Source organism: Antechinus flavipes, chromosome 3 (genome assembly GCF_016432865.1).
Source record: "Antechinus flavipes isolate AdamAnt ecotype Samford, QLD, Australia chromosome 3, AdamAnt_v2, whole genome shotgun sequence".
NCBI lineage: Eukaryota > Metazoa > Chordata > Mammalia > Dasyuromorphia > Dasyuridae > Antechinus > Antechinus flavipes.
The window spans coordinates 580,105,452-580,130,310 of record NC_067400.1 but is presented as its reverse complement, the minus strand read 5'-3'; the positions used below and the strand labels follow the sequence as shown (position 1 = coordinate 580,130,310).

Below are 24,859 nucleotides of genomic sequence, written 5' to 3'. Positions count from 1 at the left end.
TGTACTCAGAGACAGGAGACTGGGATTTAAATCACTTGATCATGAAAGGGCCTTGGAGGTGAGATGACTCATTCAAGATCACACAGGAAATAAAATGTCAAAATTGGCTTTGGGCTTGTTGTTTGGGGGTTGTTCAGTCGTGTCTGGCTTCTCATGACCCTGTTTGGAGTTATCTTGGCAAAGATACTAGTGGTTGGCTGTTTCCTTCTGCAGCTCATTTTACAGATGAGGAAACTGAGGTAGACGGGATGAAATGACTTGTCCAGGGTCACCCAGCTAGTAAGTGTCTGAAGTCGGATATGAGCTCTTGAAGAATCCTCCTGACTCCAACCCCAGTGTTCTCTCCCCTTGCATTGACCATCTGGCTTCTAACTCAGTACTTTTTCCACTGTATCCTCAATCTCTTATTTTGTGACTTCTGTGAAAAGTCCCTTGATCTTAGTTCTTCACCTTGAAATTGGGGAGAATGCTCATAGATGACAAACTACAAAAGTGGACAATTCCCTGTACCATCAATTACAATCGTGACTTTGTTTAACTTTTATTTTTTAAATGGAGATGCACGATTTAAGAAATGAGAGGAAAGGAAAGTTCATAGAATCAGAGGTTTGTGGACCTCGAGCTAAGAGAGGCTGGTGGGATTCAACCCCTTCATTTTTAAGTGAGGAAACTGAGGTTCAGAAAAGTTTTATTGGCCAGTGACGGATGTGTCAATACAGAATATAGCAATCTTGTTTTTTTTAATTGGATAATTTCAATTTACCCTTCAGTTACTTATTTCAGAGGGTGTGATGTTCGAGGAAGGCTCCAGGGAGGGTGGGACCTTTGGTCTGTAGCTGAGAGGATCAAGGGAACAAACAGCCCAGCCTTTGTTTGTACTTTAGATTAAGGCTGTGGTTACCTTTGTGTGGATTTTTTTTTTTTTGGTATGGTTTTCCCTGTGTCATATGAAACTGCAACTTGAGCTTTCCCTAGGTTATGTGGAGTCACAGAGGAGGTTTGAGAGAGGTATTTTTGGAGAACTTGACATTATTGGCTCATTAGAACTTCAAGGATAGCCCTGTGAGATACCCATTTGGTAAGTGAGGAAACGGAGTGACTTTGCCCTTACCCACAAAGCTAGAAAGAAATTCCAGAAGTGGGATTATTTTTAGCCAGCGGCTCCTTGTGGGCAGGGACCGTCTGACTTTTCACTGTGTGTTCCCGGTCTGTTCAGTACCTGGTCCAGAGAAGGTACTAAATACTTGTTGATTGGTTGATCACTTGTGCATCTGTCATGTTTCTGCTGTAGAATATAAGTCTCCTGAGAGAAGGGACCTTTTTTTTTTTTGGTCTTTATATCCCCAATGTATCACAAATAGTAAGAAATTTTAAAAAAAAGTTTATTGATTAACTCTTTGTGCATTTCATTTATGTTTTTGTCTCTCCGGTGCCTACTAGTAGACATTTAAGTAAATGTTTTGTTGATTGATTAGTTAATTAAACTAAGTTTGCCAGAGGAGAAATGGTTACAAGTCCATGTTGCAGAGAAAGGGAAGCTGAAAGGGAAGAGGCTATCCTAACCCAAGAAGCTTGCCTGAGGGATTCTAATGTATCTGGAACCAAGCTATTTTCTAGTCCAGGACAAAGCTTTGACTGGGTGATGCTTTTAGGTTTAAGGTTTTGCACAGATAGACCAAGGAGCCTATAGGAAGTCACAAATCACGGTTTAAGAAGCTGGATCTAGATGGTGAATCAAGTCCCTTCCGGCTCTGAGAATCTGTTATTTGAACACTTACTGAATGTGTAATCCTGGATAGATCATGTCAACTACTCCTAATCTGCAAAATGGGGTCTAGGCTCTGACTATTCAATTGAATTCATGAATAAAAATAGAATGGGTATATATTAAACAGAAGCTTCCAGTACATTGGGTAAGTCCCCTATGTGTGAAAGATTTATGGGCAAGACATGGACAAAAATCAGAAGGGATCATTTTCACAAATACAATATGGTAGAGAAATAGCTAGGCAACCATTTACATGATAGAAATCTGGGAGGGGGGGTTGGAGATTGGACTGCAAAGTCCAAATGGATCCATCGTACATATGATATGTCAGGAAGTTAATGATAATAAGAAGAATTAAGCTTTACATAGCACCTATTATGTGACAGGCACTGTGCTCAGTGCGCTACAAGTCTTATGTCATTCGAGCCTTAAAACAATCCTGCTGTAGATGATATTATTATTCCATTTTCTAGATTAGGAAACTGAGACAGACATGTTAAATGACTTGCACAGGATCAAGTTTGTTTGCTTGTATATTAGATGAAGGTGTGGTTACCTTTGTATGGATTGGCTTTTATAGTTTTCCCTATGTTATTTGAAATTGCAGCTTGAGTTTTCACACGACTAAGAATCTAAGACTGGATTTAGACTCATCTTCTTGACTCCAGATCCAGACTTTATTCACTGAATGGCCACTTTTTCATCGTGATTTTAGAGGGGTTTATTATTCAGATATAGATTAGTTTATATCAGGGGTTCCTTCCCCAGAGTCCTTTAACCCTGCCAAAGAACCCATGGATGGATTTCATGGATTCCATGAACTTCAGTATGGAAAAAAAGAGACTTCTTCATTTTCGACATTCTATACTGAAATTTAGCATTTCCTAAGATTTAAAAACCTTATTATGAGCTAGAGTCTAGGCTTCACCAGACTGCCAAAGTCTGGGTCTAAGATACCAAAAAAAAAGGCTAAGATTCCCGTTCTTGATTTAGGGCCCTTTTTGCCCAAAATTTTTTACATGATCCAGGATATGTAGGTATATAAAATAAACATATACAAATCAAACATTTATTGATAATAAAGTCTCATCCCATATGAGGTCTTGAATCACAGTTTAAGAAGTTGGGATCTAGAGGGTACCTGAAGTCCTATATATATATGTCACCCTGGACAGGTCATGTGATCCTCTCTCTGCCTCAGTTTCCTTATCTGCAAAATGAGGATGATAATAATAGCACCTACCTCCCAGTATTATTGTGAAAATAAATATTTGTAAAGCACTTTGTAGATCTTTAAGCAATATATAAATGGTAGTTGTTATTATTGTTGTCATAGCACTAAAAATAAAAATAAGTTTACTGATGTATATATATATATATACACACACACACACACACACACACACACACACATATATATACACACACACACACACATATATACACACACACATACACACACATTTTTGACTATCATCAGTGGTTTGGTCTATTCAGCCAGTTATTTTCCTGGATTTTCTGCATGATATCAGCTCATTTAAAGATTCTCTGCCCAGTAACTGCTAGGTATTTAATATTTCGTCTGGAGCGTTGTAGTCTAATCTATTGTCATTTGCTCATTCATGGATAAATAAGTGAATAAAGGATCCATTGAGCACTTACCATATGCAAAGCACTGGGTTGAGATATCAGCACAAGAGTATCACCTGGGGAAGCTTTCAGCTGAAAATCAAATGGAAAAGTCCCATGATCCTTAGAATGCAGCAACAAAGCAGGCAGTTAATGCCTTCTCTTTAGTATCATATCCATTGATAAAATCCTATCAGTTTCCCAACAGAGGCAAGGACTTGGGTAGCTAGAATTCTCTTTTCTGGTGTCCAGAGCTGTGACTACAGCACCTGCAAGGGCGGCTGTATCTCCAGCCAGATTGCTTTCCAGGTACAGATATAAATTCCCCTGGCCTGTATTATCTATTTCTGCTTGTTCTGTACCTGTCATGTGTCTTGTTATTTCCATTTTTTCTGGGTATGTGTCCCCACCTCCCCAACAAGGTGATGAGCTCTTGACTTCAGAATCTCCCAAACTGTATACCGCTTTTAACTCACCTAACATGCTTTGCATGTACTTTATTTTATTTTATTTTTGCTGAGGCAGTTGGGGTTAAGTGACTTTCCCAGGGTCGCACAGCTAGGAAATATTAAGTGTCTGAGGCTAGATTTGAACTCGGGTCTTCCTGACCTCAGGGCTGGTGCTCTATCCACCGCACCACCGAGTTGCACTTTGCATGCACCTTGCAAATGCAGGGTTTTCATAGAGTGCTGGGCTTTGAAGTCGGGTCCAGAAGTATTTATTGGTGCCTGTAATTAACACTAGGCGCTGATTCATTGCCAGAGAAGCCCCTTCTTTCTGACCTGGTGCTCCATGTCTCCAGAGAGGCTGGAGCGAACTCAGCTTTGTGAATTGCAAGCTTGTAGAAGTAGAATTGAGTCATCTCATCCAACTCCCTCCCTCCATCATTCAAAAGCCATTGCATTGCATCAGTAAGTAGGTGGAGAGTCTGCCTGCTTTCCCTGAGACACAGCCTCAGGTGGTGGAAATTGTTACGAGTCATTCCCACGTCTGATCTTCCCGGTCTACAGAGCATCTCCTCATATCAGCCCTCAGATGTAGCTAGTGTGTAACTTCATCATTGAAAAATTTGGAAATACTTGGAGAGTCTCTAAGAAGGAGGATATTTGCAGAAATATAATAAATATTCTAGTGCTTAATAACGATCGAGCATTTCTGGCAAAGATCCTAGATTAGAAACAATTTGATATATGGGTCAAATAATTGTGCAATTTATTGCAGTTGGTTGAGAAAACTTCCTATAGAAGGAGGGATTGTAGCTGGAATTGCTTTTGACAAGATGGGCGGCAGAATATCATCTCCCGGGAACAGGCAGTACCAACATCTTGGTCTATGAGAGGAGCACAGATTGGAAAATACTGCTGATTTAATGCTGTTAGATTTATCCTTCAGAATCAGGAAGGATCTGGTTTGAATTATTTCTCTCCCTCCTCATCTCTCCCTCCCAGCTTCCTTTGCTTCCTTCAAGATCCAAATAAAATCCTACCTTCTAGGTAACCTTTCCCAAACTCTTAAAAGGGAAAGGTGTCTTCCCTTTGTTGATTGTTTCCTATTTTTTCTTTATTTAGCTTTTTATGTAGAGTTCTTTGCATTTTTTCTCCCTTATTAGAGTGTAAGCTCCTTGAAGACAGGGCTGAGTTTTTGTTGTTGTTGTTGTTGTTTCTTTTCTTTTTTTTTTTTTTTTGTATCCCCAGCTCTTAGCACAGTGTCTGCTATTAATAGGCACTTAATAAATGTTTGTTAACTAATTGACCGAATTGTTTTCTGTGACTATTATTAAAATCTGAATTGAAAAATTACAAGTTGAGAAGTATGGCAGGGGAGGGGATGACATTTGGGTTTACCAGGGCCTGATTTTTCATTATTGGAAATAAAATGTAAGAATTTCATAGGATCATAAGTCTAGTCCTAAAGGGACCTGAAAGGTCATTTGTCTAAGTACCTTTTTTTTTTTTTTTAAATAGAGGAATAAACAGCCAAGGATGAAGCAAAGACTAGTCTAGTAATTGAATCTAGGTTCTTTGACTACAAAGCCAACTTTCTTTCTGATATGCTATTTTTTTTTATTTTAATTTTATTTTATTTAATAATAACTTTGTATTGACAGAATCCATGCCAGGGTAATTTTTTACAACATTATCCCTTGCACTCGCTTATGTTTCGTTTTTTCTCCTCCCTCCCTCCACCCCCCCCCCAAGATGGCAAGCAGTCCTATATATGTTAAATATGTTGCAGTATATCCTAGATACAATACATATTTGCAGAACCGAACAGTTCTCCTGTTGCACAGGGAGAATTGGATTCGGAAGGTAAGAATAACTCGGGAGAAAATCAAAAATGCAAATAGTTCACATTCGTTTCCCAGTGTTCCTTCTTTGGGTGTAGCTGTTTCTGTCCATCATTTATCCAATGAAACTCAGTTAGGTCTCTTTGTCATAGAAATCCACTTCCGTCAGAATACATCCTCATACAATATCGTTGTCGAAGTGTATAATGATCTCCTGGTTCTGCTCATCTCACTTAGCATCAGTCCATGTAGGTCTCTCCAAGCCTCTCTGTATTCATCCTGCTGGTCATTCCTTACAGAGCAATAATATTCCATAACATTCATATACCACAATTTACCCAGCCATTCTCCAGTTGATGGGCATCCATTCATTTTCCAGTTTCTAGCCACTATAAACAGGGCTGCTACAAACATTTTGGCACATACAGGTCCCTTTCCCTTTTTTAGTATCTCTTTGGGGTATAAGCCCAATAGAAACACTGCTGGATCAAAGGGTATGCACATTTTGATAACTTTTTGGGCATAATTCCAGATTGCTCTCCAGAACGGTTGGATTCATTCACAACTCCACCAACAATGCATCAGTGTCCCCGTTTTCCCGCATCCCCTCCAACATTCATCATTATTTTTTCCTGTCATCTTAGCCAATCTGACAGGTGTGTAGTGGTATCTCAGAGTTGTCTTAATTTGCATTTCTCTGATCAATAATGATTTGGAACACTCTTTCATGTGAGTGGTAATAGTTTCAATTTCATCCTCTGAAAATTGTCTGTTCATATCCTTTGACCATTTATCAATTGGAGAATGGCTTGATTTTTTATAAATTTGAGTCAGTTCTCTATATATTTTGGAAATGAGGCCTTTATCAGAACCTTTAATTGTAAAGATGTTTTCCCAGTTTGTTGCTTCCCTACTAATCTTGTTTGCATTAGTTTTGTTTGTACAAAGGCTTTTTAATTTGATATAATCAAAATTTTCTATTTTGTGATCAATAATGGTCTCTAGTTCATCTTTGGTCACAAATTTCTTTCTCCTCCACAAGTCTGAGAGATAAACTATCCTATGTTCCTCTAATTTATTTATAATCTTGTTCTTTATGCCTAGGTCATGGACTCATTTTGATCTTATCTTGGTATGTGGTGTTAAGTGTGGGTCCTTGCCTAATTTCTGCCATACTAATTTCCAGTTATCCCAGCAGTTTTTATCAAATAATGAAATCTTATCCCAAAAGTTAGAATCTTTGGGTTTGTCAAACACTAGATTGCTATAGTTGACTATTCTGTCTTGTGAACCTAACTTTTTCCACTGATCCACTAATCTATTTCTTAGCCAATACCAAATGGTTTTGGTGACTGCTGCTTTATAATATAATTTTAGATCAGGTACAGCTAGACCACCTTCATTTGATTTTTTTTTCATTAATTCCCTTGAGATTCTCGACTTTTTATTGTTCCATATGAATTTTGTTGTTATTTTTTCTAGATCATTAAAATATTTTCTTGGAAGTCTGATTGGTATAGCACTAAATAAATAGATTAGTTTAGGGAGTATTGTCATCTTTATTATATTCGCTCGGCCTATCCAAGAGCACTTAATATTTTTCCAATTATTTAAGTCTGACTTTATTTGTGTGGAAACTTTTTTGTAATTTTGCTCAAATAATTCCTGACTTTCCTTTGGTAGGTAGATTCCCAAATATTTTATGTTATCAACAGTTATTTTGAATAGAATTTCTCTTTGTATCTCTTGCTCTTGGGTTTTGTTGGTGGTGTATAAAAATGCTGAGAATTTATGGGGATTTATTTTGTATCCTGCTACTTTGCTAAAATTATGAATTATTTCTAATATATGCTATTTTTAAGCTTTTTATTTTCAAGATATATGCATAGATGATTTTCAACATTCACCTTTGCAAAACCTTATTCCAAAATTTTTTTCCCTCACTTCCCCCCACTCCTTCCCCCTAGACGGCAAGTAATCCAATATATTAAACATGTACAATTTTTCTGTACATATTTATACAATTGTCTTACTGAACAAGAAAAAGCAGATCGAAAAGGAAAAAAAAAAGAAAAATAAAGCAAAAATCAAGTAAACAATAACAAAAAAGGTGAAATACTATGTTGTGGTCCACATTCAGTCCCCACAGTCCTCTCTCTCTGAGTGTAGATGGCTCTCTTCATCACAAAAGCATTGGAATTGGCCTGAATCATCTCATTGTTGAAAAGAGCCATGTCCATCACAGTTGATCATCACATAATTTTGCTGTTGTGTATAATGATCTCCTGGTTCTGCTCATTTCACTCAGCATCAGTTCATGTAAACCTCTCCAGGCTTCTCTGTATTCATCCTCTTGGTCATTTCTTACAGAGCAATAATATTCCATAACATTCATATACCACAATTTATTCAGCCATTCTCCAATTGATGGGCATCCATTCAATTTCCAGTTTCTGGCCACTACAAATAGGGCTGCTACAAACATTTTTGCACATACAGGTCCCTTTCCTTCCTTTAAGATCTCTTTGGGATATAAGCCTAGTAGAGTCACTGCTGGGTCAAAGGACGTTCACAGCTTGACATCCCTAGTTCCAAATTCCTTTCCAGAATATATTCCATTCAAGAATAGACAACCTAAATTAGGAGTTTGAAGGCCTTCCTGTCTGACATTGGCCAATTACCTGGCTTTCCTCCTGGCTACAATAAAAGGCCCAAACTGGGCAATGTTTCCCATTTCTACATCATGTGAACGGCAGAGCCTGGGAGGGCTGTGTGGCTGCCATGTTCCTCCTTGTCACTCGTAGGAGTTGGGCTGTGCTTCCAGCCCCACACATGCATCTGACAGATGGGACAACCCTACTTTGACGCAACTGGCAACCCCTAGTCTTGTTATAGAGAGTCAGAACTTTGCTGTGTGACAAGTCCCAACTATCCTTTGCCTACCCTCAGAAGAAAGGAAAAACACTCAGAAAACTATAAAACTGGAACAATCACTACTTCAGAAGGGTTTTGAGAGATAATTAGCATGTCTGAGGCCCTTTGAAATCTTTGAATAAAAGGGCCCTATTTATAAGTGCCAATTATTAATAATGACTTGTTGGTTAAATAGTTTTCATTTACAGAAGGGAGTTGATGAAAAATAACCTGATATAGTTAAAATTCACCCAAACTGTACATGTTTTTGTTATTTTTTATTTTTTAAATCAGGAGCTTTGATTTTTGTCAGTAGGGAACTTCTACTCTGGAAATTTCTTCTACCAATAGAGACTGAACAATTCTTTGTAATTTGTAGTCTTAAAGAGTTGGCTGGGGGCATTACTAAGAGACTTGCTCAGCTAGTCAGAGACAGCACCCTGATCTTCACGATTCCCAAGTCAGATCTCTATTATTACTCTGCCACAATGTCTTTCTCTCAGCTTTCAAGGAAACATAATTACCATAAAGTAAGTTTTTAATACTGGAAGCACCAGGTTCATCAATCGATTCTCTCTCTCTTCCTCTCTCTCTCCATCTCTCTCCCCCCCCCCCACATATTATATGTATGTATGTGTATATATGCATTTGTGACATATATATTTATGTGTGAAATATTTGTAGCATAATATGCATATATGCATGCATATATGTGTGTGTATGTATATATATATATATATATATATATATATATATATATATATACATATATACACACACTTATATATGACCTTGAAATGAACATTTTCATCCTGCTAAAATGAACTGTGTCAATTTGTCTTGATCCTTCAAGGAATTCCAAGCTTTAAAAAAAAAAAAAAGTATTCTTTTCACTTCCAAATCCTCTCCTTCCCTCTAGCATCTCCCCTACCCACTGAGAAGGCAAGCAATATAATACCATTAAAGACATGGTTGTATGAACCATTAGCCAGATTGAAAAAAAAAAAAAAAAGCAAGAAAAAATTTCAAAAGGGGAGAAAATATTCTTCATTCTGCCCTCAGAATTTATCAGTTCTCTTTCTGGACATGAAATTCCAATTCTGTCTATCCTAACTAACCCTTTAATTTCCTCCAGCTTTTTAGAGCCACTTTTCTTAGCAGAAAATCATAGGATTTTAGAGTTTAAAGCTACCTTAGAGATGATCTAGACTAACTCTGTGTCAGCCCTTTCCTGACATTGTACAGATGAGAAAACTAAAAGCACAGAGGGAAAATCATCCTCACTTCAAGGTCACCCAGCCAGCAAGTAACAGAGCCAAGAGCTCTTGCCCTTGGGCAAAGCATTTCAACATGGCACTCAGTTTCTTGTTTTCATTTAATCCCATCTATAAAATCAGAGGTTGAATCTCTAAGGTTCCATCAATTTTTAATTTTGTTTTTTTCAAGCCTTCTCTAGCTCCTTCGTCAGGAAGGCAGCATTACGTCAAAAAAAAAAAAAAAAAAAAAAAAAAGGAAGAAGAAGAAGAGAGAGGAGGAGGAGGAAGAGCCTGGAATTTGAAATTAATGGCCCCGAATTCAAATCTCGATTTTGCAACTTACATTTTTGTCTTTTAGAAAGTCTGTTAAGGCCTTTGTCTTTCCCATCTAAACAATGCAGGAATAGGTTATGCTTTTCATCTCTAAATCTGTTTTCCTAGAACTTCCCCTTCATGTTCCAAGCTCATTCATCCTAGATTCCTGAGTCTTTTCCAAGTCTCACATCCTTTGCTCCAAAGTACCATCCAGCATCGATATTTTGTGTTCTCCCTTCCAGTTCTGTTACAGGTTGGGCCTGGTTCAGCACAGCTGGTGTTTCAGTTATAGCATAGGAACAGAATGAGACATTTGGAGGCTATCTAGCAGTTCAGAAAAAGAAGTTTACTTAGCCATAGGATGGAAAGGATGCTCCGCAAAGATACAGCACAGGTTCGGATGGATCCTTAACCCGCTGGGCCCTCAGGGACAGCTTCCCTGACTCTTACAGGAAAAATTAGCCTGGCCTAATTGGCAGACATTGCTTCTGTCCCAGAGACCAGGAATCAGTAAATGGCCCAGCTTCATCCTAAATAACCACTTTGGGTACTCTTGTGTCGAGTGGTTCTTTTATTTTTGCCTTCTGATGCTGTTTCTGGACCTCGCCTCACTTGGTCTTATGGACGTCATCGCTCCTGTGACTGGGACTAGGATTTCATCTCTGTCCCCTTCATTTTCCTTGCAGGAAAACTTGATTGGCGCCCTGCTGGCTATTTTTGGACATCTCGTCGTCAGCATAGCCCTCAATCTCCAGGTGAGTGTCGGTCCTCAACGCCGTTGGGAAAAGTAAGCCAGAGCTTGGCTTTAAGCGGCCCTGGTTTGCCAGGCTGTGTTCACGTCCCTCTGTGCCTTGCATTTGGGACCCTGACCCTGCCACATGCTGCTCCATGCTGTGGGCATCTGAATCCATTTGCTAAAATTTAACAAGTATTGACTGAGCATCTGCTCAGTGCTAGCCACTGGGGATACCAAAATTAAAGTCTTCATTTCATATAGCTTATATTTTCCTGGGGGTCATGGGAGATAAAATATATATGCAGATAGGTTCATATAAAATATACATAATATAATAATAGCTAGCATTTACATAGAGTTTTAAGGCTTGCAAAACACTTTACAAATATTTTATCCTCAGAACAACCCCGGAAGGCAGGCACTATTACTATTCCCATTTTTACAGGTGAGGAAACTGAGGCAGACAAAGGTTAAATGACTTGCCCAGAAAAGCTGGAGCAGCAGCTGGCCATGGAGGAAGCTGACTTGACTGGTGTGGTACAGAGATGCCAGCTTGTTTACATGTCTAGTTCATGGCAGAAAGGACCTTTCAGTATCTATTTTTTGGGAGGTTTATTATGTATGTCTGATTCTCAATGCCAACAGTTTAATGACAATCTAAATAATTTTTTATTATATTTATTATCACATATTATTATTATTACATATTCTATTGTGTGCGTATGTGTGTGTGTGTGTTTTGTTTTTAATTTAAAGTTATTTGTCCGGGGTTACACAGCTAGTGAATATCTGAGTTGGATTTGAATTTCGGTCTTTCTGGTTCATTAGCCCATTCCCTTCATCACAGAATCTGAATTGCCTCAGAAATCCTGGGCAAAGCATATAATTTCTCTGGAGCTCAGTTTCCTTAATTGTAAAAAAGAGGGAATTGGACTAGATGGTCTCCTAGGACCTTTCAGCCCCTAAATCTGCGATCCCTCTGGTCTGAACCAAATTGCCTTCAAGCACACGTCTTACTAGTGAGGGGGAGCTCCCTCCCTCCTGAAACAGCCCATTGTGTGTTGGAATAACTCTGCCAGAAGGTTGACCTGACATCGAGGCTACATTTGGGCCTTTGAAGTTTGCACACATTGCTCTTAATTCTGCCTTGGACGGCCAGACAGAACAGATCAAACCCCTTCTCTGTGCCTTTCAAACACTTGAAAATGCCTCATCTTCTGTAGACCAAGAACTCAGATTCTCCTGTGGGATTGGGTGGAGGTCCATCATCCTGGAACGTGCCCTCCCGGGATTGTTCTTCACAGAGCTCAGCTCTGTCCTTCCCTAAAGTGCCTCGCAGGACTGGGCTCGATACTGTACTTGTGATCTCTAGGGCAGAGTAGGGTAGGATGTCATGTCCCTGCTCCTAGACAGTGTGCTTCTTAATGGAGACAAGGATCACGCTACGCTATCAGCTGTCATGCTGTATATCACTTATTCCTATATAAGCTTCTTGAAGGCAGGGACTGTATCATTTTCCAGCTACGTATTTCCAGCAATAGAGTGTGTACATAGCAGACAAGAATGAGCAAAATAGAATGTTAGGGCCTTGCTGCCGCCGGGTATTGGGGGTGTCATGAATGGACCAGACTAGAGAGCGGGTCTGATTTTCACTACTCTCCTCAACCGATTCTGCTTGAATTACAGAAAGTTCTCCTACACATTTCTTCCATTTCCTTCCCTGCCAGGTTGTCTGACTGTTGAGAACTGGTTTAACCAGAACATTATCCAACACATTAGGAATGATCATTTTTTGTGCTATTTTATTTTTTTCCCCATTCAACAAATATTTAGGGGCAGCTAGATGGCCCAGCAGATAGAGCACCAGCCCCGAAGTCAGGAGGAGCTGAGTTCAAATCTGGCCTCAGACACTTAACATTTCCTGACCCTGGGCAAGTCACTTAACCCCAGTTTCCTCAGCAAAAAAATAAATAAAAGGAAACAACAAATATTTATTGAGTGCCTACAACATCCTGGGGCCTGGATTCAGCTCAGTAGGGGATGCAGTAAGGAATAAGGCACCAAGCCACCATCATCAAAACCCTTATCGTCTTATCTGAGGAAGACGGAAATAGACACCAGAAATTTAAATGGCATTTCAAGAATCTATTAAGGGAATGGAGCCCTCCAAGGTGGGAAATTTTGTCCTGTTTTTGTTACCTACAGTAGGAGTTTTTGAGGCTTCTCTGCAGCATTTGTAGCTTAATAGTTAATTAATCAATAAGCATTTATTAAGTGCCTACTATGTACCAGGTATTGAGTTAAGCATTGGGAATTGTAGGATTGTAGAGTGCATGCTGGAGTTTTAGATTAGTCGAGTCCAGCCCCTCACATATAAGGAAATTGAGACACAGAAAAGTGGAATAATTTGTCCAGAGATACGCAGACAGCCAGCATAGAAGTTTGTATTTGAACCCAAATCCAGAAGCCATTATTCTTTTTACTGATAAAATACATCTCAGTGTGTTCCAGAGAGAATTGTTTTGTCATTGACTTAAGGACCTAAGGTTTAATTCTGATTAACAGGTGACCAATCATGCTCCCAAGGACCGCTGATGAAGCAGGGAGGGCATGGACGTAGGGTACAGATGGAGAAATTTTTGTATTCCCTGGTTTCTCCAGTTTCTTTTAAGATGCAGTAAAAGTCTCACCATCTGCCAAAAAAAAAAAAAACCCTTCCTAGTCTCCCCTTCTTTTATCCCATGTGGAACCTATTTATATGTAGTTATTTGCATGTTGTCTCCTACATTAGACCAGAAGCTCCTTGAGGCCCTGCGTTTATCTTTATGTCCCTACTATTTAGAAGAGTGCTAGGACACACAGTAGGTGCTTATCAGACTGACAGAAAGGTGAGAGACTCTAGGTGCAGAATGAGGAATATATATTTGGACATAGGAATTTGTTTTGTTCAGCTGTGTATATTTGTTACAAAGGCTTTGGGGTTTTTTTTATTATTATTATCTCAAATTGGGGGAAAGGATAAAAGGAAGTGAAAATAAATATTTATTGAAAAAAATAACATTTTATTAAAGGTTAAAGCCCCTTTGTGACATGACCCTTGGTTCTTGGGGGTTCTGCTATCAGAAAAAAGGAAAGAAGGAAAGAAAGGAGAAAGGGAGAAAGAAAATGGAAAGAAAGAAAGAAAGAAGGAGGAAAAAGAAGGAAGGAAGGAAGAAGGGAGGAAAAAAGGAATGATAAAAGGAAGGAAGGAATGATCATTTTTAAGTGCCTACTAAATGTCAGACGCTGTCCTAAATCCCTTATAACTGTTTTGAGCCTCACAACAAGCCAGGATGGGGGGAGGGGTTGCTGTCATCCCCACGTTACAGTTGAGGAAACCAAGGCAGAGATTGACTTGCCAGGGTCACCCAGTGAATGTCGGGGACAAGATCTGACCTTGAGTCCCCCTGATCCTGACCTGGCCCTCCACTCGCTGAGCCACCCAATGGCCTCTGAGCCCGCACCAGCAGGACCTACCCTGCAGGAACCCTTTGCGGCTTGGGCCCCATGGTGGACTTTGTTTCTCCAACAGCTAAGTTTCGAGACCATTCATCACCAGGATATGTCTTTGATGAAGTATTTCTCAGCTCCCAGAGACCCTCTGGGACTGGCTCCTAAGTCACAGAGGGGCTACCGTCGGCCCAATGGGTGGAATGACCATCCCCAACCACATCACAAATGCTTAAAAAAAAAGTGCTTTATAACACCTTCTGGTATTGTTGCCCCCATTCCTCTCCCCCTTCCTCTCTTCTCCCCTCCCTGCCCCCCGCCCCATGCTTGGACTATTGCAGTAGCTGCTGGGGGGCCGGCCCCGTCATCCTCCTCTCAGTCACTAAAGTGATTTTCCTAAAGCTCAGGTCCAACCATATCACCTCACACCTACTCAGTCCATTCCAGTGGTTCCCTGCCACCTTCAGGATCAAATGTAAACCCCTCGGTTTGGCAGTTAATGTCCTCCCCAACCTTTTGCGGCTTCATATACTTTGCACCCCCTACCCACTTGTGCTCTGTGACCCAGTAACACTGACCTTCTCTCTGTGCCTTGAGATATTCTGTCTCCCAACATCAGGCATTTTCCCTGCTGGCCCTTCCCTCCCCCCGTACCTGCAGTGCCCTCCCTCCTGGTCTCCCTGGCTTCCTTCTGGTCCCAAATACCTCCCTTGTAGAGGAAACTGTTCTGCTGCCTTCCCTGTCCCCTTTCATTTATCCTGAATGCACGGTGTCCAACTGTTGCATGTTGTCTTGTTCATGAACTGTAAGCCCCCTGAGGGCAGATGCTCTCTCTTGCTGTTCTCGTGTCCCTAATGTTAATTAACACTATGCTTGGCACATAGTAGGTGCTTAGTGAATAGTAGGTGGGAAGGGTTATGGTGGAAAAGAGAAGACTTAGGAGCGGTGTAATTGCTGTATTCTAAGGTTTGAGGAACAGTCTAATATTTGAATACTATGTAAGAAGGTTGTTGTTCTTAGCCTTAAAAGGCTCGGACCTCTCTAGCAGGTGTAGACAGAGACAAACATCCTCTAATATATGAAAAAAACTTTATAATCAGAGCTCTCCACAGGTGGGTTATCTCGGAGATAGCGGCTGTTCCTCACTCACAGGTGTCAAAGGGAAGGTTGGAGGGCCACTTATTACTCAGGCATATGCTGGCCACAAAGGATGTGTTAATAAATGATCATTAGCTGATTGATTGAGATAATCACAGAATCATTGAATTTTAAAATTAGAACTAAAACTAACTGAAGCCTATGAATGAAATCTATGAAATGAAATTCATTTTAAGCATGAGGAAACCGAGACGTGGTGAATTTATGGGATTTGCCCCATATCACACACGGGAGCAAATCTGGACTTCTTGACTTCTGGACCATCATGCAAATCAGCTGTAAACTCCTGCATTAATGGCAGGGCCTGGAGACTTGTCATGGTCTCATGCTCTTCGCAAGGGGCCTATAATGTAGTCCAGTACCCTGAGTTTATAGGTGAGAAAACCGAGGTTGGGAGAGGTGACTTTGCTGGATCCCCCCAGCTGAGAAGTAACTGGCAGGAGAGCATCGGAGCAGAAAGGTGGAGCTGGAGGGCACCCCGTCTTGAGTCTAGCCCCCAATCTTGTATGCTTTGCACTGTCTCCCTCTGGTAGAAATATAGCCACATCCGCCTGGCCGGCTCTAAGGACCCCCGGGCCTACTTCAAGACCAAGACGTGGTGGCTCGGCCTGTTCCTGATGCTTCTGGGAGAACTGGGAGTGTTCTCGTCTTACGCCTTCGCGCCCCTCTCCCTCATCGTGCCCCTCAGCGCCGTCTCTGTCATCGGTAAGATCAGGGGGACTTGATGGGGGGAGGAATCTGGCCTTTTATTGTGATCTGGGAAGAGAACCACAGAGGGACCTGCACTGGGCATGGGTCGCTGGCAGGAGGGCACTGCCAGGTATATCGTGGACAGGAGAAAGCAGGGAGGGAAGGCTGCCTGGAAGCTTCATTTTTAAGCCCAATTATTTTTGTCAGGATGATGTGCTCATTTTACAGAAAGGGAAACTGAGTCCCCAAGAAGGGAAGTGACCGTTAATAACAGAGCCACCTCTGCAATACGGGTCTCCAAGTCAACTGCTCTTTCTTGGTCTCTAGTTAGGCCACAGAAAAGTGCCTACACCAGTTAGATCCCCAGTCATAGAAGTAGCTATATGGCACCATAGGGCCGAGAAGTCTTCCTGAGTTCAAATCCAGGCTCATACACTTACCAGCCCTTTATGTTGCCTGCCTCAGTTTCCTCATCTGTAAAATGAGCCGAAGAAGGAAATGGCCAACCTCTTCAGTGTCTTTGCCAAGAAATTCCCAAATGGGGTCACAGAGAGTCATACACAGCTGAAATGACTGAATAATGGCAACAATAAAAGAGCATAAGCTTAGAACTGGAGGAGAATCCCCTATTGTATCTCCCTCATTTGCAAGATGGGGAAACTGAGGCAATTTATAAATAACTCAGCTAATAAATGTTGGAAGCATGACTTGAGCCCCTCGCACCTGCCTTTCCTGATTCCAAATCCAGGGTTAACAAGTGACTATCAAGAGGGACACTTTGAGATAGCTTAGACCCATGGAAAGGGAAGGGGGATGGAACCCTACATAGAGCTGATGTAAATCTTTCCTCTTCTTTCTCTGTCCTGTGTATCTTTTTCTACAGCCAGTGCCATAATAGGAATCATATTCATCAAAGAAAAATGGAAACCCAAAGATTTTCTGAGTAAGTTTTCCAATTTCTCTCTGCCCGCTCTCTCGTTTACGTTTGCTGATGGGCCCGCTTCCCTGAGGGTTATTGGGCTGCTTCCCCACCCCATTCCTGGGCTTAATAAACCACAGCCTAGTAGTGAGCAATGCTGACTTCATTTATTTTCCTTTCTGTGAAGTTTGGGGCTGAGGAGCAAAGGAGGAGGGCGGGAACCTCCCTGTGGTGAAGTCTCCAGCTTTGTGTGTCCGACTGTTCCATGCTAGTGGGCTCCTGTTCTGTTCTGGCTCCTTTGGCCCGAGAGGTCAGGCTCCCTCCCCGTGCCAGCGGCCAGCTCTTCCTTCCCCGAGCCCTTGCCTCCATGAAGTATAACTCCGTGTCCCATTCTATCTACTAATCCACTAACGCGTCTTTGTGTCTTGTGTCCCTGTTTCCCCCACAGGGCGTTATGTTTTGTCTTTTGTAGGTTGTGGCTTGGCCATCATAGGCACTTACTTGCTGGTTACCTTTGGACCCAACAGTCATGAAAAGATGACAGGAGAAAACATCACAAAGCACTTAGTGAGCTGGCCATTCCTTCTCTACATGGTAAGAGAAGCCTGGGCGGCCTTCCCTTAGAAAGCACAGCTGGGGTCATAAACACCTGGAAGAGACAGGCTTTGCATTTGTCTCCTTTTAAAATGTGGTTGTGGGAGGGATCTGTGGTTGTTGAATCGTAGAACATCAGAGTTAGGAGGGACCTTGGATAGAGAATGTCACAGTGGGAAGAATCTTAGAACACAGGATGTCAGTTAGGAGGGACCTTAGAACATAGAATGTCAGAATTGGAAGGCCCTTAGAACATAGAACATCAGAATTGGGAGGACTTTAGAACAGAGAATTTCAGGGACCTTAGAACAGAGAATGTCAGAATTGGAAGGACTGTAGAACATAGAACATCAGAATTGGAAGGCGTTAGAACATAGAACATCAGAATTGGAAGGACTTTAGAACAGAGAATTTCAGGGACCTTAGAACAGAGAATGTCAGAATTGGAAGGACTGTAGAACAGAGAATGTCAGGGACCTTAGAACAGAGAATATCAGAATTGAAAGAACCTTAGAACAGAGAATATCAGAGTGGAACAAACCTTGAATCTGGAATGTCAGAACTAGAAGGGACCTTAAAAGCCAGAATGACAAAGCTGGGGGGCGGCAGTGAAGTGGTGGCAGCTACAGAACAGAGAGTTTAGAACAGAGAATATCAAAGTAGAAGGGACCTTAAAACATAGAATATCAGATTGGGAAAAACCTTAGAACTTGCTATATCAGAGTTTGTTCTTAGTATCTAGAATCTAAAGATGGAAGGGCCTTTAGAACAGAGAATGTCAGCCATTAAAGCTAAAAACTTCATTTAGAGTTTTGGAGCGAGGGAGAGAAAAGGTTTTATTTTTCAGGGATCTGTGATTTTGTCATGGATCACACCTAATCCTCTTACTTAATAGACAGTCTTTAGTAGACACTGTGTGTCCTGGATACGGGGCTGGTCATGGCATCTGGAAGATCTGGTCAAAGTCCCATTGCTAATATTAATGACTCTGTGCCCCTAAAAGTTTCTTTATTTTTCTAAGCCTTTCTTTATTTCCTTATCTGTGAAACCCGAGGGGTGGGGAGTGGGGAAAATTTAGACAAAATGGCCTCTAAGATCCTTTCCAGCTCTAAATCTGTGAGCTGTCACTAAGACATGCCCTTGCCTTGCGGTTAACCTAGTGATGAATGACTCTGAACAAAGATAATAATAACAATAATTAGCACTTGAGTAGCTGTTGAAGGTACGCCATCCTCCCTACTTCTAGACGTTACTCACCAGTTGAAGGAACTCTAAATCTTTATCTTGGAAGATCCAAACATGGATGTGAAAACTGGTCCAGGTATTTGAAGGGCTGTCCAGAAAAATTAGACTTTTTCTGGTGGGCCACGGAGGGCATTTGCCAAGAGGCCAAATAAAGTCAGATATTGAGGAGAGCTTCTTTCCCCGTTGGAATTTTCCCCAGAGTGCTAAGGGGGGCTCTCCCTTACAAGAGCCCCAAAACAGCTGCTGGAGGCCCACTTGGCAGGTGCCTCATCCTGGACATTATTGTTATTGGGTATGGGTTGGAAGAGATGACTACTGACTTCTCTTTCAGCTCTGAAATAATATGACTTTTCTGAGCCTGTTTGAGTCTCACAACAACCCTATGAGGTAAATGTTAGTGGTTTTACAAATAGCAAAGGGAGTTGCCGAGGTCACATAGCCAAGACCTCTACCTACCCCGTCCTGCCTCCGGGCTGAGCCAGGCTGGTTCTCAGCGGACAGTCCCCCCTCTGTCCCTCTCTTCTAATAGTCGAAGGGCTCTCCTGGAGGGTTTCTGTAGAGATGGACTGTGGGGCTGCAGGCTTTACCTGGACGAGTTTGGATTATGCTTTATCCCTTCTTTTGTAGCTTGTGGAGATCATTGTCTTCTGCTTACTGCTATATTTCTACAAGGAGAAAAACGTCAACTACATAGTCGTGATCCTCCTCCTGGTCGCTCTTCTTGGTGAGGATTGTCTTTTTTCATTTTCTTTTTCTCCTTCCTTCCCTCTTTCCTTTGTTGCTTCCTTTCTTCTTTTTCTCCCTTCTTCCATCCACCCTTCCTTCCCTCTCCTCTCTCCTGCTCTCTTTCCCCTTCATCCTTCCATCCCTCCCTCTCATTCTCTCATTTTATTCTCCTTTTCCTCTAATCTCTTCTCCCCTCCCCTCCAAAAAAAACTCACATGCAACTTATTAAATATTGAAATCATTAAGTTGAGCTGTAGTAATCGCTACATTTTCTGCAGCAACTGGCAAAAACCCCCAAAAAAACCCACATCCCAAAACACATGATATAATGTCAGTAGTTGGTTTTTAATCGGTTCTCTTGATTTGAAGAGGCTCCTTGGGAAGTGAGGGTGTGGTTATGTCCAAAAGTCATTAAGAGGGAGGCACTTCGGTGCAGGAAAAGAACCCTGATTCTAGAGTCTAAAGACTCGGGTTCAGATCCTGCCTTTGACACTATATGTGTGACCTTGAGTTCAGATCCTGAGTTTGATACCTACTGGATGCTGTGACCTTGGACAAGCTGGCAGTCTTATTTTCTCTGGAGTCAGTGTCTTTGTCTGTAAAATGAGAAAGTTGGGCTCAATGGTGGCCCTTCCAGCTTTGGATCTATGGCTTTGTTTACAGAATTGAAGTTTGTGTAGATATGTTCATATACTCATGTGTGCACATGTACATGTATATAGGCCATGTATGCAAATTCAATTGTGTTTATAGATATAGATCCGTGTGTGTGTTTGTTCTAAGTAAAAATCTCTTGTTTTTCAGTCATGGCCAACTCTTCCTGACTACATTGGGGGTTTTCTTGGCAGAGATACTGGAGTAATTTGCCATTTCCTTTTCCAGTCCATTTTACAGATGGGGAAACTGAGGCAGGCAGGGTGAAGTGACTTGCCCAGGGTCACAAAGCTAGGATGTGTCAGAGACCAGATTGGAGCTCCAGGAAGAGGAGTCTCATTCTGTGCACTATGGAGCCCCCTAGCTGCCACATACACATGCATACACAGATGATACACACATGGATATAAATATCCGTACATGTGCTGTCTATCATGTTGATTACAAGGCTCTCACCCCCTCCCGTTTTACAGCTATCCCACATGGCCATACCTGTCTGTCCATCATCTACCCATTATTTTTCTATCTACATTGAAATGTAGGGGAGTGTGCATGTGGGTGTGGCTAAGGGGTTGGTAACCCCCCTTTTTTTCTTTTGAGACTGAATTTCCCCATCTTGCCCAGGCTGGCAGCACTTCAGCCACTGCGACCCAAAATGCTGATGGAAAAGGAGCTTTAACCTGCCCAGTTTGGGACCCACTGGGCCATTTACCAGGGAGTTCCCATCTCGGGCCGGTCTTAGGATAACCCCCCAAATGAGGAGATAGAATGCATCCCCTCCCATCACACGCAAAGGTTAATAACCTTTTAAGAAAATGATGTGGGGGCAGCTAGGTGGCGCAGTGGGTAGAGCACCAGCCCTGGAGTCAGGAGGACCTGAGTTCAAATCTGATCTCAGACACTTAACACTTCCTAGCTGTGTGACCCTGGGCAAGTCACTTAAGCCTCAGCAAAAAAATTTAATTTAATTTAAAAAGTGATGTGTCACAGTTCCAATTCTTTTCCTTCTGGCTTGGGCAAGGGTGCAGTCACATGCTGGCCACTTGAACCCTGTGGGATGAGCATTTGTCTCTGGCAGTAACTGGCATGACAAGTCCTGGGCAGAGGATTGAAAGAGAGAGATGTATACACAAATTGGGGCAGATCACCCTGCCTTTGTCCTACAGTATAAACAGAATATGTGTGTGACAGGTTACCATGGCCCAGTCTTAAGAAATTGGCCATCGGGAGAACAGGCACTTAATTGGCTCTCGACTAGTCTGGTGTCTTTAGAAATGGATGTTTTAAAAAATTAGATCAATAAGATCTTATATGGAACAAAGGACTTTAAGAGTCTTCTATCACAGAAGTCTTGCATGATATTTAGGAATTTTATAATTTTTACATCTGTTTATATAGCATTTTATTTATTTAGAATTTTAAATTTTAATATTTAGAATTTTAAAACTATAAATTAAGAGTTGAGAGGGACTATAAAGATTACTTAATCCTACCCCTTCGTTTTCCAAATTAAAAAAAACTCAATTAGTCCAACTCACTCTATTAGAATGTTAGCTTCCTTGAGAGGAAGTATTGTTTTGTGTCTTTCTTGACCACCCTGTTCCTCCCCACCAGCACTTAGCCCAGTGCCCGGTGCATACAGGAGGCCCTTAATAAATACTTAACTGAGTGATATATAAGAGAGAATGCCCATTGGTTAAGTAGTCTCTGTTGAGAACTTCCAGTATAAGGAATCCTTTTACCTCCTGATTCTAATTTTTGATAGTTCTGATCAGGTTTTTCCTTTTAGAAACATATCAATTAGATTACACTTTTATCTGTCTCTATAATTTCTGCCTATGGCTCCTAGTTATTTCCTCTGAAGCTAAGCAGAACAAATCTAATGCTTTCCACCATGACCATTCCTCAAATACTTGAAGGCAACAATCCTATCACCTTCTGAGATTTCTCCTATTAATCTGTGCTCTCAAGTTCCTCCCACCTTTGACCTCCCAGGTTCTAAGGGCCCTCCCAGCTCTGACATCCCAGGTTCTAAGGGCTCTCCCACCTCTGACCTCCCGGGTTCTAAGGGCCCTCCTAGCTCTGACCTCCCAGGTTCTTAGGGCCCTCCCAGCTCTGACATCCTGGGTTCTAAGGGCCCTCCCAGCTCTGACCTCCTGGGTTCTAAGGGCTCTCCCAGCTCTGACCTCCTGGGTTCTAAGGGCCCTCCCAGCTCTGACCTCTTGGGTCTTAAGGGCCCTCCCAGCTCTGACCTGGGTTCTAAGGGCCCTCCCAGCTCTGACCTCCTGGGTTCTAAGGGCCCTCCCAGCTCTGACCTCCTGGGTTCTAAGGGCCTTCTTCCAAGCACTTACATTCTATAGTCTAAACCTCCTCTTAGCTCTGATATTCTGTGTTCTGAACTCCTTCCCAGTTTTGATATTCTCTCTTTTTAACATCCCTCCCAGAACTCTTACATTCTATGTTCTAAGAACTCTACCAGCTCCTTGACATTCTTTACTTTTATAATCCTAATTAGGCAGAATGGAACAACAGGAACAAGCCTCTGAGTTTAGGAAGGAATACTTAATTGACTTGTTTGCATATACGTTATAATCTCCATGTTGTTAATTAAGCAACTATAGTTAGCTGCTGTGATGGCCATAATTGTAGACAGAATAGAGCCTTTACTGGGTGTCCTGGCTTAAGCTTCAGTAAAGGGACCAAGCTCACAGCTCAGTTTCTGGGAAGAAAGGTCAGAAAGGCTATAATTCAGTTTACTTCCTGTAAGGGAGTTAAGCTGGAGCCTGGGCCATCAAACTGGCGCCTGAGAAACATGATAAGTAGTATCAAGATAAGAGATGTTACTATCCTTACTCTTTTTATGCTGTAATATCAGATTTGTATGATGAAATGGTATTTAGTAAGGTCCTATTTGCTGGTCTCCCTATCTGCCTTTCCAGTCTTATCAGCAAGCATTTAATGTTAGGCACCTGCCATGAGCTGGGGTATTTTGCTGTAGGCAACTGCAGACACAAATCAAAAATATTTAAATAACCACCGCTCCTAGAACACTTACATCCTGTTGGGGAAGACAACGTGTACATCGTCTATCTTAAATAAAAAATAAAAGGAAGAGAGTTGAATAGGAGAGGGAACATTAAGAATTGGAGGACTCAAACAAGGTTCCGTGTACTTGAGCTGTATACTTAAAAAAAAAAAAAAATTTTGCATTGTATTTTTCCAGTTACATGTAAAGATAGTTTTCAGCATTGATGTTTGTAAGATTTTGAGTTCCAAATTTTTTCTCCCTCCCTCTCTTACCACCCCACCTCTCCAAAGCAGCAATCAATAAGATTGTACATATACAGTTATTTTAAGTACCAAGTTCTCTGGGTTCTGTTCACTTCACTCAATAATCAGTTCATGTACGTCTTTCTAGGTTTTTCTGAAATCAGCCTGTTGAACTGTTTCAATTCACAGTTGGAAAAGTTCTTCATGCAGAACATGAAGAAGACCAATCCCTCTATGCTATATTGTGCAAAAAGGGGAGTTGTATAATGAGACTGAAAAGTTAGGTGAGATTAGGTTATAAAGAGCTTTTAAAGCCAAGCATCCTAAATTGCTTCTTTTTATTTAAAAATTTTCACTCAATCAACATTTATTCAGTGCTCACTGTGTACCTAGTCAGTCAACATTTATTGATCACCTGCTATATACCCAATATAGTGCTAAGCACTGGAAACAAACAAAAATGTACAAAACAGTGCATTGATGTAATGGCAAGCCTGCTCTCAAGGAGCTCACAGGCAGATGCAGAAATGGGGAGGAGATAACATACAACAGAGATAAAGAGAAGATATAGATAGGATAAATTGGAGATAATCAGGAGAGGGAAGGCATTATAATGAAAAGGGATTGGGAAAGGTTTCTAGAAGGTGAGATTTTAGCTGCAACTTGAGACCCTGAATGAATGGCCCACTTAGGTCCTCTGTGACACTTTGCTAAAACATGTATATATTGTTGATAGAATTGTGATTTGATCCAGTCATTTCTGGAAAATTATTTGAAATTATTTAACCTAATGATTTCCCTTCTGCTAATTTCCAAGGATAACAAAGAGACCCTCTCCCCCCACAAAAAAAGCTTTACATAAAATACTCGTAACCATACTAGCAAAAAAAAAAAAAAAAAAGCAAGCCCTCATCAATGTGGAAAACGGTGGAACAAATTGTGATATAAGACTAATGGAATGTTATTGTAGCATAAGAAATAATGAATATGAGGATACAAAGAAACAGGAATGAATGAGAGTAAAGAAGGCAGAAAATATACATTGTTTTTTTATAACAAAGAGGATCAAAATGACTTCACTGTGTGGGGTCAAGGCGCAGTGTGTCCTGACTGGCTGATCATCCAATATGACCTCTGAAGTCTCTACCACAAGTTAGGCACAAATAGTCCATAGGAGCTTAAGGAGTGGAGATGACCCTAAGTTTGTGCG

The 24,859-nt window shown here is 41.2% G+C and overlaps 1 protein-coding gene across 3 annotated transcripts in view; it reads left to right on the top strand.

Annotated features, from left to right (window-relative positions):
- NIPAL3 (NIPA like domain containing 3) overlaps positions 1-24,859 on the top strand; it is a 62,036-nt gene that overhangs the window by 16,228 nt on the left and 20,949 nt on the right. For 2 of the 3 annotated variants that reach the window (XM_051988210.1, XM_051988212.1), the window contains exons 3-7: positions 10,855-10,923; positions 16,085-16,256; positions 17,125-17,184; positions 17,609-17,754; positions 19,627-19,723. In XM_051988210.1, coding sequence (XP_051844170.1) covers positions 10,855-10,923; positions 16,085-16,256; positions 17,125-17,184; positions 17,609-17,754; positions 19,627-19,723 — 544 coding nt within the window. The remainder of the gene's footprint in view (positions 1-10,854; positions 10,924-16,084; positions 16,257-17,124; positions 17,185-17,608; positions 17,755-19,626; positions 19,724-24,859) is intronic. The other variant, XM_051988211.1, reaches the window with a different exon arrangement.